The sequence below is a fragment of the Triticum aestivum genome, chromosome 5A (genome assembly GCF_018294505.1).
Source record: "Triticum aestivum cultivar Chinese Spring chromosome 5A, IWGSC CS RefSeq v2.1, whole genome shotgun sequence".
NCBI classification, from domain to species: Eukaryota; Viridiplantae; Streptophyta; class Magnoliopsida; order Poales; family Poaceae; genus Triticum; species Triticum aestivum.
Genome location: NC_057806.1, coordinates 347,400,205 through 347,419,486, shown reverse-complemented (window position 1 = coordinate 347,419,486; position 19,282 = coordinate 347,400,205). Strand labels below are relative to the sequence as shown.

Here is a 19,282-nt window from a genome sequence, read left to right as displayed (position 1 = left end):
CCTATAACAATTTCCAAAGATTCTAAAAATTGTCAGATACGTGTAAGGTATGTTTAAACTCCTGATGCGTCGCTACCATGACAATGTTTTCAGTGTGTCCTGCCGTTGCAACGCACGGTTATATAAACAGAAGAAAAACGTTGGGGAAAAGGGTGCAAAAGTATGTTGTGCTGGGAAACCAGAGTAACACAGCTGTGAAGTGACGCTTCGAGCAAGAAATGCACCGAAATATATACTGAAGTTCTTTAGATTCTGATGCCTTTTGCACATTTCTTTCCTGAATAAAGGAACATCAGAAGGTATCATCATTTCAGTCCAAAGAGGGGCTCTAAAACTCGAGTAACACAAATTACACCCCTGAATCTGGGAAAGCTAAAGAGGGGACAGGGAGATCTAAAGTTCTTTTTCTTATGTATGGTACACAGGAAAACGTTACGATCTTTCAGGATGATCATCCACATGGGGTCGGGTCCAACTCAAGAAATGGCAATTATCAACTATTGATAAATCATCAAAACGAGGCAAGTCTTATCTGCTGGCTGCTACACTACTGGTCTTAAATCTCACGTTTCTGCACCTTCTCAACTTGCCAATAGCTTCTTGCGCCTTCCCCTGCAGAAGATCCACATAGATGGATGCTAGCAGTGCCCTAGGGCTGTTGGGCAACATTGCAAAACCACGGCTCACCAGGTAGTTGGCCTGCTCAAGCTCTCCCTGCACTGCAGCAGTCATGCCAAGGTCAACATACAGAACCCCACAGGCTTCCTCGGGCTTGAGAGACATTGAGTGCTGAGATTCTTCTGAGGTAAGTTTTGTCATGGCAGGAGTGACTGAATCCTCGCCATCGCTGTCTTTCTCAACAGGGGCCTTTTCACGATTCTCAACACTGTAGGGCAACTCAATAGCATTGTCATCTCTCAAATAAACAGTTAACTGATCAACAGCCTCCTTTAGCCTGTTCAGCAAACATAAAGCTTCAGCTGCATATACATGGCCAAGGAATAAGTACATCCTGGAGCAGTCTGGAACCTGCAACAGTGAGTTGGCAATAGACAAAGCTTTCAAGGGATTCTCAAGACACAATTCGACGAACGCCAGGTCCCCCAGGATGGCTTGTCGAATTTTCAGGTTCTCTTTTCTAATGATGTCATCATACATAGCAAGAGAGCTCTGCAAAGTGGCATTCAAGCTCGCGGCTCCCTTTTGTTCTCCATTTGCATTAGTTGTTGGACCAGAGTGGACTTTGGATTCCACACTCATTGTGCTCTGGCCTGAACTTTTCTGGCATTGTGACCCTTGGTTGCACTCCTCTGTATCTGAAATCGCCATTTTTTTCTGCTCAGAAGCATCCATTAATAGTTGGGCGTTGAGTAGACACTGTCTAGCAAATCTGAGTGATATCAAATTTCCATGTTCACCTGAACTCCCAAAATCTGATAAATGACTTCCTGAGTTCACCGGACTGATAACTAAATGGCGCCATTTCCCTGACCCCACAACATAAATTTCAATCTCATCTTTGCATGAAGTAGCACCGCTTGCAGTGAGGAAGCCCATTTCTAGAGCTAGCAGGCTACACTCAGCAAAACGGAGCCAAAAGAGGGGCCGATGGTACAAGAGCGGCATGGCCTCACGAAAACAACGAGCTGCTAACAGTGGTTTACCACACATCAAATGTTGGATCCCACAGTTGTATGATATCAGACAAGATTTGTCTTGTGATAGTGCAGACAGCTTCAATGGTTTCTCTGAGCGAAGAGATAAGCTGTATTTCAGTGCTTTGCTGAAGCACAATACTGATGTATGGTTGGATCTCTGCTGATGGAGTATACAACCAAGATTGTTGTAGAACATGGTTAGCATTACTGGTTCAGTCCGATTATTGGGGGTGCTCAAAAGCTTCACAGCCTTCCGATAATTTCCTCGGGCATACTCTAGCTGAGATTTCAAGAGAAGCTCTGTAGATGAATCCCTACCACGAGCCATGTTCATTAGAACTTTGAGTTCTCGCTTGGCAACCTTCAGGTTCCTTGTGAGAAGTAGAAGCCGGACCTTGTAAATTTGTAGTCTAACTTTCAAATCAGCAGCTGTGGCAGCAAGATCAGCTGATGCCCTCGAGAACTCATTTAAGATAGGCCTGCCCAAGTGATTTCCACCATCCAGAGTAGAGTAAAAAGATTCAAACTCCAGTGTATCATCCGAAAAACTTCCAACTGAAAGAATCTCAGATCCACCAGGACAAGTATTTGAATCAGAATCTGGAGGCGTGTTACTTTTTGCAGGTTTCAGTTGAGCAGGTTGCTGCTGAACTGTGCTAGCAATTTCATTCTGGTTCCCTGTATTAGCTACTCCAAATGATCTTTCCAAGTACTGAATGACATCCTGCAAAAACAGAGAGATGAACAAAGTTCCATCTAGACAAAAGCTATGTTGCGACTTGGAAAGGAAATGCTAACAAATGCTATTGCTTGTCATACAAGTTAAAATCACAAATTAATCTGATAGTACTGAGCTCAAGAATTCTAGTGCAATCAAAGGGAGAATATAATCTCAATTATTCCCAATAAAATCTAACAGACAAAAGGAACTCAATGATCAGCCACCCTAGGTCTCTGATTCTCTCCCCTCTTTAGTTTTTCATTTACCAGCAACAATCCCGTAATAGAGTATTGTCATACTGGCAGTGTCAGTGCACGTTTTGTGTATATCAAAAATGCATGTTATAGCAGGATATACTGGCACAGTGAAGTATATAGGGACAAAGTAGAGTAGACAGTATTGAGCCATTGATCATATCACGTTAAAAATAGTACTCCGTCCAATCCAAAATAAGTGTCGCAGCTTTGAACTAAGGTTACTTATTTTGGATCGGAGGGAATAATAAATTGGCATGTTATTTTGCTATGTTAAATCTAACGTCATTAGTTTACTGTCACGCCAATTTGCTGTGTCATAAGGAGAAGCTACGACTAGTGAAACATTTTAAGGGACATCCTTTGACAAAATATCACAGGCTACAAAGAATAGTTGGAAAGAAATTACTAGTTCAATGGAGCCAGCCGTAGATGTCAACTGAAGGTTGTACTGTGGTGAAGGGGGAAAAACTTACCGCGGCTTTTGATGCATCTTGCAAAGCTAATGTAATATCCAATAACAGAAAACATACATGAAGAGCAGTTGTCTGCAGCAGCGAAGAATGATTAGGGAAAGTAAAAACATTTAGCTTATAAGCTAAGAAATAACGAGAAATACCTCATCAATAGGTTCAATATTTCGGTACAATGGCTCCAAAACAGACAGTGCAGATTCATAATCATGAAGATGATGAAGGATAAGAGCCTGCAAATTTAACAAGTTCATTATCATATTCATCAGCATGTCTTCAGCTAAAGCTTACATCAAGGAGTATGCATAAAGCTTGAATTGGCAAAAACATTACTAACTAGATGATACCCCGCAGCCCGCGCGTTGTCGCGGGAACCTTGTTAAAACAAATGCATAAATAGGTGCTAAACACAACTAAAACTAATGCAAAAGCAAATGTAAGAGTGCTCTCGGTTTATATTTTGAAACAATAGAAACATATGAAGCATGTGAACAAATGTTGAATAACAGAAACTTTTGGATGATGCGAATCATGAACTAAATAAATTTGCTTCAACTGTCCAACACATATACAGTCTATGACCACACAAATTAATGCCAAAATTCAACTTATGCCGAGGTGGCATGATTGATGGACAGATTAGTACAAAAAAGTAACTTATGACCACATGCATGACTTGATGATGTGGCATGGATGCTTGGAGAGGAAAAATAGGTAGTGGGTTGCAACTATTTATGAATAGAGGATAGAGGATAAATGAAAGCCGCAGATAAGATATCCTAATAATCAAACAATTACATTAACTGAAACAAGAGATCGTACAGTGTTGAATGTTATTATGGTTGTGTCAAACTCATCTCCATAGGCTGTTGCATTATGTGCAGCAGAAATCAACGGTGCAATGCCACTGCCTCTTGGTTCAGAATAAGTATTGTTCCCTACCCCATTGGCAGAATCAGCTTGTTCTCTAGATGCACAGGCAAGTTCATCGCTTCTTATCTGAATGCATGTATTAGTACAACATTAGAACGAAAGCAGTAATATAGTACAATGAAATGACACAGCAACTCCAAATTTGCAGTTGGGTTCAAACGGACAACAGAGAACATTAGCGTTTGTTAATGATTAAGCATGAATATGTGTTTCAACATATAATAAGATGTCTCTCAAAAAAAGAAGTCTAAACATCATTCCACACCAAGTGATCGAAACAAACAGTTAGAGAGTAGTCACCACAGCATTTTAGCGCATGTATTGACATGCAAACAGTCAAATATAGTCAGTTACATGTGGCATTTGAATGACAAGAAGCACACAACTCAATAACTGAGGGCCTGTTCGAAAGTCCTCCAACTTCCCTAAATACTTAACTCCTACTCCTCCATCCCGACTCCGGCTTCTCACGAGAAGTTCAATACGTTCAGTAGCGCTAAATCAAGTCTCAATCCAGAGTTCAAGACCATGGGCTGGTATAGCCCAGTTAGATGTGTAGACTGCATCTAGCCCGTCGGGGAGGAAAGAAAAAATGGGCTGCAGGCCCAGTTTGGAGGGAAAGACATGGACAGAGGGCTTGCACGAACCGGTGCAGAGGAGTGGGGCATCGGCGGCGTGTCAAGGCTAGCACTAAGAGGCCTAGAGCGTGCTGTTCGGCTGGACCACGGACGGGCGGACTCCGGTGGAGTGGCGGGCGGTGCGGCGGATTGCCCGGTAAGCCACATGAACTTCTTACAATCTTGCATACTGTTTGGATTCAACATTCATGGACTGGGGTCGCGATCCGTGCACCGACCCAGCTCGACCCTACATCGTTCCTGACCCTCAATCTGGGTTGATCGACCCCGGGACACGGGACGGACCTTCAACCCGCGAACCAGGCCACTATGACCAGGAGTAGGAACCTGGGGTCTTGATTGCAGCGCACAAAAAACTTAAACCATAAATCATGGACGTTTAGAATACACACATTCACTTGGTACAAATTATGCAACAAAAGCATCCGTGAATATGAATACAGAGGGATGTTTATTGTGTACAGTTGTACCTATACTAGACAGAAGCACATATGTTTGCATCTATGCATCACTGTTGTTTTGTGAACCAATGCACATGACACCTAAAACTCTTCAGTACAAAGAAATGTTAATCTCTGGTGACAAAGATTGAGTGATATCCCAAGGCAGTGTACAAGCAGAAAAAAAAAGGTAAAGATGTAGAACAAAATGAAAATATGAACAATAGAAGTCGCTAATCACACATGACAAGAAAAAAAATCACTAATGTGACTGCCTTTCTGCCACTTGATGAAACTATTCAAGGTTGATGATTTCTATTCCTGACTGAGTCTACACATGGAAAATGAAAACGAATCAAATGTATCAGAATACCAGAGCCACTAAAGCATTTCTATTCCTAACGGAGTCTAGATGTGTTTCTACTACCAGGTCTGAACGGCAAATCAGTATGGAGATTCACTAACCTTAACATTGCCAAGAATCTCAAGCAACTTTTTTGGATCAGGACAACCATCCACAAACGATTCTGCGATAGCCATATTATGAAGGACCTGAAAATTGAACATTGTGACATCAGATGCAACACAAAAAAACATGACAACCTATCATTTCTTCCTTGGGAGACAATATAATCACTACAGAAAAATGTATTGGCTAGGACGTATACTCCTACTACGTACCCTCACAGGTCATGGGTTAATCAGCTATAATCAGCTTAAAGGCCGGGTAACAGCCAGATTAAAAGGCATTAGCAAACAGAGATACAGTGCAGCAGTGGCTGTGTGAACAATGGCGGATGAGTTTGGATGGTTCATGTATTGGATTCAGAAAATGTGTAGTCGCATTGTTGCTCACTGTTCTGCGAATGTCTAGGTCTGAAGTCTAAACATTACTGATTATTCACTTGCTGCTCATATAGTCATATCCTGAATACTGTTGTAGATACATTGGTCAGTGAATTAATGTTGACAGTTCCATTGTATCCAGCCAATGTACGCCAAGTAAGGCCCATTCACATACTACAAGGAATACATATAGAACTACAAATTTAAATAAACAGAACAGTTTAAACAAACCATCGTCTATACTTCAAGAAATGTGCTACAACATTACTAACTAAAATCAGGGAAATGAGAAGCACTCCCACGCCCAGTAGCAAGCCCTGTTGGTATTCACATGCACCACCTAACACCCACGTCCACATAACCGTTGATACACACAAAATACAAATGGATACCAATCCAACACCAACACATTAAGATGCTATCAACACAAAATACAAATGGATACCAATCCAACACCAACACATTAAGATGCTCGTGAGCCATGTGACGATCACATACACGATAGCAGTGTATAGACAGGCATCAGGTATAAGCAGCACACAATCACACAACCAAGATGCACCCAACCGCTTACAAACATATGCAGGCTCGCCGCCACCCACCGAGAGAGGATGGGAGAACCATGCGGACAGCTACAACAAGCACACCGCACAATTCATGTGCAACATACACTGAGCAAGCATATAAGCACAGTGAGTGGTGACAGAAACATCAAGCAAGCAATACTAAAAAACAGCCTTCGCTGAGCAAAACATGCCGCCACGAACCCGGCGAGATACAGGATTTGCTATGTATATTCAGTTAATGAATATGTAAAGCAATCACAGAGCATCCTAACTCTCCTCGCTTTTAGACGTATATAGGGAAGCAAAAGCAGAGATCCAATCGCCCACCTTGGGGTCACCCTCCTTCTTGAGCAGGAGCTGCGCGAGCACATCGGCGCACTCGGCGTACCGGCGGCTCTGGAACAGCACGGCGGCGTCCCTTGCCATAGCTGCCGTCGCGGAGAGCGTCCCGTCCTCCTCCACCCCGGGCTGTGGCTGGGGCGGCGGCGCCTCCTTCGGCGCCGCGGGCTCCATCTGCCAGATCTTGCACGAACGGCGGCTGAATCGGGAGCGCGGGTGCGACAAGCGGACGCCCGATTCGCGAGCCGACGCAGCGAATTGGACCACTGGCGGTAGGGTTTGGAGTTGGGGAGGGCTAGGGTTTGGACGCGATGGCGATGGGAGACGCCAGAGCGAGGGAGGGGGAGGGGGGAGGGGGCCGAAATCGACGAAGGCGATGGATAGAGAGAGAAGAGGGAGTTGCTTTCCTCTCCTGATTTGTTAGTTTTCACGATACTGCCATTTCGAGAGGGGCCGCCTACCTGATTCATGTTGGGGTTTTTTTTATAACAGTGATTCACCCTGGTTTGTTGGTCCGCCAAATTAATCTTTTCAATCTCAAATGCATTTTTTTTCTACCACTCTCTGCACATTGTCGTGGCATATAAAAAGTCAAGCATGGATGGTTGGAAGCCCTCATTCTAAAATAGAAAAGCCCCCGACTCCCCTGCCGCCTGCCTCCTCCCTATCGCCTCCTAGGCCCTCCCGTCGTGCGTCACTCTGACGTCAGCGTCCACCCACCCGCCGCCAGTCGCTCCGGCTCCGGCGGCCACCGCTCCCCTGCTGCGTGCCTCTTCGGCCAGGGCAACCCTTCCCCCCTTGCTAGGCGCTCGGTTTCTTCTGTTCCAGATCTGTTCGCCATGGCTGGCAGTCCGTGCTCCGTGACGTCCTCGTTCCACGGGGAGCGGCCTGTCGTCTCGGACCTTGGCATCTCGTCGGCGTCAGAGGGCTCTTCTGCGGAGGAGGCTGTCGGCGGGGGTCCGTCGGAGGACATCTTGGCGGCTCCATCGCGCAGGATCGCCTCATGGTAGGAAGCCCCTGCTTCAAAGCGGTCACTTCGGAAGCACCGCCGCGAGGCGGGGCAGACAGAGGTGGTGGTGCGTCGCAGCTCGCCGCCTCGGAGGGAGGTGACGCCAGAAATCAGGGGCTGGTGCTTCAAATGCTTGGAGAAAAGACACTTCTTGAAGGACTGTACGAACAAGGTCGTCTGCCTCTGGTGCGGGCTGCCTGGTCATGTCGCCAGTCAGTGCAAGCGGCCCCTGATACGTCTCCATCGTATCTACTTTTCCAAACACTTTTGCCTTTGTTTTGGACTCTAACTTATATGATTTGAATGGAACTAACCTGGACTGACGCTGTTTTCAGCAGAATTACCTTGGTGTTGTTTTATGTGCAGAAAGCAAATATTCTCGGAAAGTCTTGAAACTCCATGGAATACCTTAGAAAGAATAATAAAAAATCCTCGCCAAATATGAAGACCAGGGGGCCCACACCCTTTCCACGAGAGTGGGGGACGCCCCCCCCCCCCCCTAGGGCGCGCCCCCTACCTCATGGGCCCCTGGAAACCCTTCGACGCCAACTCCAACTCTATATATTTGTTTTCGAAGAGAAAAAAATCAGAGAGAAGAAATCATTGCGTTTTACGATACGGAGCCGCCGCCAAGCCCTAAAACCTCTTGGGAGGGCTGATCTGGAGTCCGTTCGGGGCTCCGGAGAGGGGGATTCGTCGTCGTCATCATCATCAACCATCCTCCATCATCAATTTCATGATGATCACCGCCGTGCGTGAGTAATTGCATCGTAGGCTTGCTGGACGGTGATGGGTTGGATGAGATTTATCATGTAATTGAGTTAGTTTTGTTAGGGTTTGATCCCTAGTATCCATTATATTCTGAGATTGATGTTTCTATGACTTTGCTATGCTTAATGCTTGTCACTAGGGCCCGAATGCCATGATTTCAGATCTGAACCTATTATGTTTTCATGAATATATGTGAGTTCTTGATCCTATCTTGTAAGTCTATAGTCACCTACTATGTGTTATGATCCGGCAACCCCGAAGTGACAATAATCGGGACCATTTCCGGTGATGATCATAGTTTGAGGAGTTTATGTATTCACTATGTGCTAATGCTTTGTTCCGGTTCTTTATTAAAAGGATGCCTTAATATCCCTTAGTTTCCAATAGGACCCCGCTGCCACGGGAGGGTAGGACAAAGATGTCATGCAAGTTCTTTTCCATAAGCACGTATGACTATATACGGAATACATGCCTACATTACATTGACGAACTGGAGCTAGTTCTGTGTCACCCTATGTTATGACTGTTACATGATGAACCGCATCCGGCATTATTATCCATCACTGATCCGGTGCCTACGAGTTATCCATATACTGGTTTACGCTTATTTACTTTCCCGCTTTTACTGTTACAATCACTAAAAAATACCAAAAACATTACTTTTGTTGTCTTTACTTTTGTTGTCGCTACCACCACTATCATATTACTGTGCTACTAAACACTTTGCTGCAGATACTAAGTTTCCAGGTGTGGTTGAATTAACAACTCAGCTGCTAATACTTGAGAATATTCTTTGGCTCCCCTTGTGTCGAATCAATAAATTTGGGTTAAATACTCTACCCTCGAAAACTGTTGCGATCCCCTATACTTGTGGGTTATCAAGACCTTTTTCTGGCGCTGTTGCCGAGGAGCATAGCTCTATTCTTTGAGTCACTTGGGATTTATATCTGCTGGACACTATGAAGAACTTGAGAGATCCAAAAACCAAGATCTATCCCTCAACTACGAGGGGGGGTAAGGAACTGCCATCTAGCTCTGCACTTGATTCACCTTCTATTATGAGTAAGTTAGCGACACCTACACCTGCTTCTGTTATTCATTCCGATATGTCGCATGTTATTGATGATGCCACTTCTACTATGCATGATACTTATGATGAAACTGCTTCTATGCCTGATACTACTGTGCCCCTTAGTGAATTTCTTGAAGAACAAATTGCTAGGGCTAGAGAAAGAGAAATTGACGAAACTGAATACGATGATGATAGTGATGATGAAAATATGCCTGTTATTCCTGAAGGTTATCTTTTTGATAAAGATGCTTCTTTAGCTATTTTAGCCTACAAAGACAGATATGAGCTTAAAAGGTTATTAATTAAATGGAACAAAGAATCACTTAGAGATAAAATGAGACCCGACCCTGCTTTTGCTACTTCACCTATATATGTTCCTGATAAAGATTATGAATTCCCTGTTGATCCTGATATAATTAATTTGGTTGAATCTGATCCGTTTTATGGCTATGAATCTGAAACTATTGTGGCACATCTTACTATGTTAAATGACATAGCTGCCCTGTTCACTAATAATGAGAGATCACGTTACCTCTATTTACTTAAAATATTTCCGTTCTCATTAAAGGGTGATGCTAAGATATGGTTTAATTCTCTTGATCCTGGTTGTGTGCATAGTCCCCATGATATGATTTATTACTTCTCTGCTAAATATTTCCCTGCTCATAAGAAACAAGCTACTTTAAGGGAAATATACAATTTCGTGCAAATTAAAGAGAGTCTCCCACAAGCTTGGGGGAGGCTTCTCAAGTTACTTAATGCCTTGCCTGATCATCCTCTTAAGAAACCTGAAATGCTTGATATCCTTTATAATGGACTAACCGATGCTTCCAGAGATTACCTGGATAGTTGTGCTGGTTCTCTTTTCAGGGAAAGAACACCAGATGAAGCTGAAATTCTATTGAATAATATGTTGACAAATGAAAATAATTGGGCACCTCCTGAGCCAGCTCCCGCTCCAATTACTGAGCCTATTCCTAAACCAACTCCGAAGAAGAGAGGTGTTCTATTTCTCAGTCTCGAAGATATGCAAGAGGCAAAGAAATCTATGAAAGAAAAAGGTATTAAAGCTGAAGATGTTAAGAATTTACCTCATATTGAAGAAATACATGGTCTTAATATACCGCATGTTGACGAAGTATATGATCTTAATCCTTTATTCATTGAAGAACCTCCCGATATCCCGACACAGGTAGTAAAGGTAAATTCTCTCTATAGATATGATAAAGCTGAAGTCCCTCCTCCTAAAATTGCTAGTCCGTGCTTGGATGAGTTTGATGACTTTATGTTTAAGCAAGACGACTTCAATGCTTATTTTGGTAGACAATTAAAAGAGAATGCTTATAAGATTAGATGCTTGGGTGATTATATGGCTAATATTAGAGGTGAACTTAAACTTGTTAGCAAACATGCTTCGATGGTTACCACTCAAGTAGAACAAGTACTTAAAGCTCAAAAAGAATTGCTCCATGAACTGAATAGTAAGACAAATGATTATGTTGTTAGAGTGGCTACTAGAACTGGTAGAATGACTCAGGAACCTTTGTATCCTGAAGGCCACCCTAAGAGAATCGAGCAAGATTCTCAGAGAAATAATATTGATGTTCCTGAAGGAAATATGCCCTAGAGGCAATAATAAAGTTATTATTTATTTCCTTATATCATGATAAATGTTTATTATTCATGCTAGAATTGTATTAACCGGAAACATAATACATGTGTGAATACATAGACAAATAGTGTGTCACTAGTATGCCTCTACTAGACTAGCTCGTTAATCGAAGATGGTTATGTTTCCTATTCATGAACAAAAGAGTTGTTATTTGATTAACGGGATCACATCATTAGAAGAATGATGTGATTTACATGACCCATTCCATTAGCTTAGCACCCGATCCTTTAGTATGTTGCTATTGCTTTCTTCATGACTTATACATGTTCCCATGACTATGAGATTATGCAACTCCTGTTTGCCGGAGGAACACTTTGTGTGCTACCAAACGTCACAACGTAACTGGGTGATTATAAAGGAGCTCTACAGGTGTATCCAAAGGTACATGTTGGGTTGGCGTATTTCGAGATTAGGATTTGTCACTCCGATTGTCGGAGAGGTATCTCTGGGCCCTCTCGGTAATGCACATCACATAAGCCTTGCAAGCATTGCAACTAATGAGTTAGTTGTGAGATGATGTATTACGGAACGAGTAAAGAGACTTGCCGGTAACGAGATTGAACTAGGTATTGAGATACCGACGATCAAATCTCGGGCAAGTAACATACCGATGACAAAGGGAACAACGTATGTTGTTATGCGGTCTGACCGATAAAAGATCTTCGTAGAATATGTAGGAGCCAATATGAGCATCCAGGTTCCGCTATTAGTTATTGACCGGAGACATGTCTCGGTCATGACTACATTGTTCTCGAACCTATAGGGTCCGCACGCTTAAGGTTACGATGACAGTTATATTATGAGTTTATGCATTTTGATGTACCGAAGTTTGTTCGGAGTCCCGGATGTGATCACGGACATGACGAGGAGTGTCGAAATGGTCGAGACATAAAGATTGATATATTGGAAGCCTATATTTGGATATCGGGAGTGTTCCGGGTGAAATCGGGATTTTACCGGAGTACCGGGAGGTTACCGGAACCCCCCGGGAGGTATATGCGCCTTAGTGGGCTTTAGTGGAAGAGAGGAGAGGTGGCCAGGGCTGGGCCGCGCGCCCCTCCCCCTAGTCCGAATAGGACAAGGAGAGGGGGGCGGCGCCCCCCCTTCCTTCTCTCTCTCCTCTTTCCCCCTTCCTGAATCCTATTCCAACTAGGAAAGGGGGGGAATCCTACTCCCGATGGGAGTAGGACTCCTCCTGGCGCGCCCTCCTCCTGGCCGGCCGCACCCCCCCTTTGATCCTTTATATACGGGGGCAAGGGGCACCCCTAGACACACAAGTTGATCCACGTGATCATATTCTTAGCCGTGTGCGGTGCCCCCTTCCACCATAATCCTCGATAATATTGTAGCGGTGCTTAGGCGAAGCCCTGCGACGGTAGAACATCAAGATCGTCACCATGTCATCGTGCTGACGGAACTCTTCCCCGACACTTTGCTGGATCGGAGTCCGGGGATCGTCATCGAGCTGAACGTGTGCTAAAACTCGGAGGTGCCATAGTTTCGGTGCTTGATTGGTCGGGACGTGAAGACGTACGACTACATCAACCGCGTTGTGCTAACACTTCCGCTATCGGTCTACAAGGGTACGTAGATCACACTCTCCCCTCTCGTTGCTATGCATCACCATGATCTTGCGTGTGCGTAGGAAAATTTTGAAATTACTACGTTACCCAACAGTTCCTAGTTCTTCTAAGAAGAAGAAGAATAAGAAGAATGATAGAACTGTGCAAACTTCTAGTGAACCTATTGCTGAACCACCTGATGATCCAAATGATATTTCTATGTCTGATGCTGAAACACAATCTGGTAATGAACATGAACCTAGTAAAAATATTAATGATGATGTTCATGATGATGCTCAACCTAGTAATGACAATGATGTAGAAATTGAACCTGCTATTGATCTTGATAACCCACAATCAAAGAATCAACATTATGATAAAAGAGACTTTGTTGCTAGGAAACATGGTAAAGAAAGGGAACCTTGGGTTCAGAAACCCATGCCTTTTCCTCCTAAACCATCCAAGAAAAAGGATGATGAGGATTTTGAGCGCTTTGCTGAAATGATTAGGCCTATTTTTTTACGTATGAGATTAACTGATGTGCTCAAAACAAATCCTTATGCTAAATATATGAAAGATATCATTACTAATAAAAGAAAGATACCGGAAGCTGAGATTTCCACCATGCTTGCTAATTATACTTTTAAGGGTGGAATACCAAAGAAATTTGGAGATCCGGGAGTACCTACTATACCTTGCTCCATTAAAAGAAATTATATTAAAACTGCTTTATGTGATCTTGGAGCCGGTGTTAGTGTTATGCCTTTATATCATAGACTTGACTTGAACAAGTTGACGCCTACTGAAATATCTTTGCAAATGGCTGATAAATCAACTGCTATACCTGTCGGTATTTGCGAGGATGTGCCTGTTGTGGTTGCAAATGTTACTATTTTAACGGACTTTGTTATACTTGATATTCCCGAGGATGATAGTATGTCTATTATTCTTGGAAGACCTTTTCTTAATACTGCAGGGGCTATTATTGATTGCAACAAAGGCAATGTCACTTTTCATGTTAATGGTACTGAGCATACGGTACACTTTCTGAGGAAATAACCTCAAGTTCATAGTATCAATTCTATTGGAAAAATTCCATCGATTATATTTGGAGGTTTTGAATTCCCTCTTCCTACTGTCAATAAGAAATATGATATTCTTATTATTGGGGATGTGCATATCCCCGTTGAGGTAACTTAGTGTTATTCGAAATTTCTCCGGTTTCATGATTATCGGAATGAGTTTGTTAACAAGACTTGATCAACCTTGTTAGTGGATTCTTTTTGATAAGCATGAGATGGATGAAACTAGAAGCACAACCTTCTGTACCCTCTCTATATTTTCTGTTATTTAGTAGAAATAAAGTAAAAATAGTATTTTTCTGTCTGTTTCCTGTCTTATCTGTGCAATATAAAAATATCCCGAAAATAAAAGTCCTCAGAATGCCATGCCAATTTAATATGATTTTTTCGGGAATATTTGAGGATTTACTGTGCAAAAATTACCGCGGGACGAGCTGCCACCTGGCCAGAGGGTGGTGGGCGCGCCCCCCTCCCTAGGGCGCGCCCCCTGCCTCATGGGCCCACGGTGGCCCTCCTGCACTGATCCCAGCACCCATCTTCTTCCTCTGCCTCACACAAACCCGAAAAACCAACTCAAGCATGAGTCCCAGCCACTTTTGTTGTGATTTTCGATCTCCTTGCTCAAAGCACCTCTCGAAAAACTGCTTGGGGAGATTGTTCCTTGGTATGTGACTCCTCCATTGGTCCAATTAGTTTTTGTTCTAGTGCTCTATTCTTTGCAAATTTGTGCTGCATAGGTGACCATGTTCTTGAGCTTGCATGTCAAATTTATATGGTTCCAAGTAGTTCTAATGCTTGATATAGGGTCTAGGCACTTGTAGGAGTAGTTACTATCAATATTATTGAAGTTGGTTCACTTTTGTTTGAAGTTACTAAAAATTTCAGAATTTTTCAGAAAATGATGAGGAGATTATTGAGGGGCTCATCGAGCCAAAGCTCGAAGGGAAAGGCACCGAAGCCTAAGTATAATTTGCCGCGCACCACGGAGATTCGGGCGTGTGAATGGCCTTCTGATGATTTCTTGAGAGCAGCCGGTATCTATGAAGATTTTCATGAATTGGCTCACAATGCAGGCCTCACCGCTTTCCTCCACGACCAATGCGATCAGTATCTCTTACTCACAAATACCTTTGTGCAAAAATTTTATTTTCATCCTAGGAACTCGCCACCTACGGTGGAATTTCATTTATATGATGAGCATAAGGAGATGTCACTTTTTGATTTCTGTCGTATTTGTTTAGTCCCTTTTGAGGGCAAGACAGAAGAACCACACCATGATGACGTGGAGGGATTTATTAATAATATCACTGTAGGAGAAACCAGGAAGGTTTCCGATGCACGAATCACTAGCATACATTTTCCTGTTTTACGTTACTTTGCATTATTTGCTAGTCATTGTTTAATTGGATGCGGAAACTATGGAAACTTTAGTATCCCTGATATAATTATTCTACTCTAAGGTTTATACAGTGATAACACTTTTAGTATGGGTGGTATTATTGCCAGACGATTAAATATGAACCGTACTAAGGGCCCCATCTTTGGAGGCATTTATGCTACACGCCTAGCCGCACATTTTAACATACCTATTAGGCATGCTGAGAAGGAAGAAAAGGTGCTGCCCCGTGTTTATCTAGATCATAAAAGTATGGTAGCACATAATTTTATTGTTAAGAATAGGGCAGGGGAGCTTAGATATCAATTGTTCTTTAATAAACATCATCCCGAGACTATAACCCTGCCTGCTCCTTCTTTGTTTGATTTGACTGCAGGCACATACCTTGTTCCGTTGACGGCTATTCATGCCTACCGAAACCCTGCACCCATTGAGGAGCCAGAACAGGAACCACAAAATGAGCCCCCACGACAATCTGTTTATTCTTGGGATCCAGAGATGACTGTCAGCCAGTGGCAGTCAGAGTCTTCTTCTTCATCACAGTATGATCCCAACTATTCTTCCTCATCACAGTACGACCCCAACAACTATTATTATGGATATCCGCCAGGCCAGCCGTGGCCATAGACCAACTTAGGCCAAAAGCCTAAGCTTGGAGGAGTACGTATTTCTCACCGACATTACATTTATGTCCACACACTCATTGCTAGATGTCGGTGCTCATACTTTTTCACTGTAATATCCATGCTAGTTTATTTTCCTTTTCCTGCTTTCTTCTTGTGTGTTTGTTAAACCTTAAGAAAAACAAAAAATTTAGTACTAATTTACTTTCCTGTTGTAGTAATTAAAAAGAAAACCCAAAAAAATATTTCCCGTTCTTCTTTTGCTTGTTGGGAGTTTTCTCGTGTAAATAGTTTTCTTTTCTTTTCTTTAGGGGTCAGTAGGAGAAGACCATAATTAAATTGTTGTAGTGGCTCTTATATGCTTTAATGTTGATTTAACCTAGAGCCCATATTGCCTTGTCTTCTCCTGTTTCTTGAATGCTCGCAGATTCCAGCTTAGTCCAATGCACGTGCACTCTTATTATTATTCACACCGTTTGGTCGTGCAAGTGAAAGGCAATTATGATGATATATGATGGACTAACTGAGATGAGAAAAGCTGGTATGAACTCGACCTCTTTTGTTTTTGTAAATATGATGAGTCCCGCGTTCTTGATTCAGCTTATTATGAATAAACATGTTTGCAATGAAAATTAAAGATCATAGTTGCTTGTGCCATGCTTGATTAGCTATGAGTTATAATGATTTACCTTGGGTGCCAACATGCTATTGAGATGACTATGATGTGGTATGATGGGGTGGTATCCTCCTTTGAATGATTTAAGTGACTTGACTTGGCACATGTTCACACATGTAGTTGAAACAAAATCAACATAGCCTTCATGATATTTATGTTCATGGTGGATTATATCCTACTCATGCTTGCATCCAATGTTTATTAATTTTAATGCATGTACGTGGCTGTTGTCGCTCTCCAGTTGGTCGCTTCCCAGCCTTTTGCTAGCCTTCACCTGTACTAAGCAGGAATACTGCTTGTGCATCCAATCCCTTAAACCCCAAAGTTATTCCAGATGAGTCCACTATACCTTCCTATATGCGGTATTTACCTGCCGTTCCAAGTAAATTTGTATGTGCCAAACTCTAAACCTTCAAATAAACATTCTGTTTTGTATGCTCGAATAGCTCATGTATCAACAAAGGCTATCCTTATCTTCTGTGTTAGGCGGGTTATTCTCAAGAGGAGTGGACTCCGCTCCTCACTCACGAGAAAATGGCTGGTCACCGGGATGCCCAGTCCCATGCTTTATGCAAACTAAATCAAAATTAATTGCAAACAAGACTCCCCCTGGGACCTGATGTATGTTGGAGGCACTCGTTGTTTCGAGCAAGCCATGGATTGATGCTTGTTGGTGGAGGGGGAGTATAAACTTTACCATTCTGTTTGGGAACCGCCTATAATGTGTTTAGCATGGAAGATATCGCCATCTCTTAGTTGTTACGTTGAGAATGAAAGTATACCGCTCAAAATACAATTTATCTCTATTTCAAAACCGAGCTCTGGCACCTCTACAAATCCCTGCTTCCCTCTGCGAAGGGCCTATCCATTTACTTTTATGTTGAGTCATCACCCTCTTATTAAAGAGCACTAGCTGGAGAGCACAGCTGTCATTTGCATTCATCACTATTAATCTATGTTGGGTATGACTATGATTGGATCTCTTTTACCATGAATTACAATGTCTAGTCAGTCCTTGATCTTTAAAGGTGCTCTGCATTTATGTTTTGCGGTCTCAGAAAGGGCTAGCGAGATACCATCTTGTTATATCATATTATGATTGTTTTGAGAAAGTGTTGTCATCCGAGATTTATCATTATGACTTGCTAGTTGATTATGCTATTGATATGAGTAATTGTGAGACTTGAGAATTATTGCAAATGTGGTTAGTTATGATCTATGCTGAAAACTTGAATGCTGGCTTGACATAGTTACAACAACAAGAGCAAACAGAGTTTGTAAAAGCTTTTCTTTCTTTCTTTCAGTTTGTCAACTGAATTGCTTGAGGACAAGCAAGGGTTTAAGCTTGGGGGAGTTGATACGTCTCCGTCGTATCTACTTTTCCAAACACTTTTGCCCTTGTTTTGGACTCTAACTTATATGATTTGAATGGAACTAACCTGGACTGACGCTGTTTTCAGCAGAATTGCCATGGTGTTGTTTTATGTGCAGAAAACAAATATTCTCGGAATGACCTGAAACTCCACAGAACATCTTAGAAAAAACAATAAAAAATCCTCGCCAAAGATGAAGACCAGGGGCCCACACCCTTCTCACGAGGGTGGGGGCCCCCCTAGGGCGCGCCCCCTACCTCGTGGGCCCCCTAGAAACCCTCCGACACCAACTCCAACTCTATATATTTGCTTTCAGAGAGAAAAAAATCAGGGAGAAGAAATCATCGCGTTTTACGATATGGAGCCGCCGCCAAGCCCTAAAACCTCTCGGGAGGGCTGATTTGGAGTCCGTTCGGGGCTCCGGAGAGGGGGATTCGTCGCTGTCGTCATCATCAACCATCCTCCATCACCAATTTCATGATGCTCACCGCCATGCTTGAGTAATTCCATCATAGGCTTGCTGGACGGTGATGGGTTGGATGAGATTTATCATGTAATCAAGTTAGTTTTGTTAGGGTTTGATCCCTAGTATCCACTATGTTCTGAGATTGATGTTGCTATGACTTTGCTATGCTTAATGCTTGTCACTAGGGCCCGAGTGCCATGATTTCAGATCTGAACCTATTATGTTTTCATGAATATATGTGAGTTCTTGATCCTATCTTGCAAGTCTATAGTCACCTACTATGTGTTATGATCCGGCAACCCCGAAGTGACAATAATCGGGACCACTCCCGGTGATGACCATAGTTTGAGGAGTTCATGTATTCACTATGTGTTAATGCTTTGTTCCGGTTCTCTATTAAAAGGAGGCCTTAATATCCCTTAGTTTCCAATAGGACCCCACTGCCACGAGAGGGTAGGACAAAAGATGACATGCAAGTTCTTTTCCATAAGCACGTATGACTATATACAGAATACATGCCTACATTACGTTGATGAATTGGAGCTAGTTCTGTGTCACCCTATGTTATGACTGTTACATGATGAACCGCATCCGGCATAATTATCCATCACTGATCCGGTGCCTACGAGTTTTCCATATACTGGTTCTCGCTTATTTACTTTCCCGCTGCTACTGTTACAATCACTACAAAATACCAAAAACATTACTTTTC

At 42.7% G+C, this 19,282-nt stretch overlaps 1 protein-coding gene across 1 annotated transcript; it reads right to left on the bottom strand.

The window, feature by feature from the left end:
- Positions 1–200: 200 nt before the first annotated feature.
- On the bottom strand, positions 201–7,233 carry LOC123103309 (CCR4-NOT transcription complex subunit 10). Its single transcript, XM_044524840.1, has 6 exons — positions 6,857–7,233; positions 5,583–5,669; positions 3,929–4,105; positions 3,253–3,339; positions 3,110–3,181; positions 201–2,382 (listed from the first exon to the last, which is right to left on the bottom strand). The coding sequence occupies exons 1-6, from the start codon at positions 7,040–7,042 to the stop codon at positions 529–531; spliced, it is 2,463 nt and encodes an 820-aa protein (XP_044380775.1). The 5' UTR covers positions 7,043–7,233; the 3' UTR covers positions 201–528.
- Between the last annotated feature and the right edge of the window lie 12,049 nt (positions 7,234–19,282).

Bases quoted from the DNA above. Each gene is read 5' to 3' on its own strand.
- LOC123103309 (XM_044524840.1), bottom strand. From the start codon at position 7,042: ATGGAGCCCGCGGCGCCGAAGGAGGCGCCGCCGCCCCAGCCACAGCCC. The intron at 3,340-3,928 runs GTACGATCTCTT...TTAAATTTGCAG, and splicing joins CCATAATAACATTCAACACT to GCTCTTATCCTTCATCATCT. The intron at 3,182-3,252 runs GTATTTCTCGTT...TCGCTGCTGCAG, and splicing joins ATATTGAACCTATTGATGAG to ACAACTGCTCTTCATGTATG.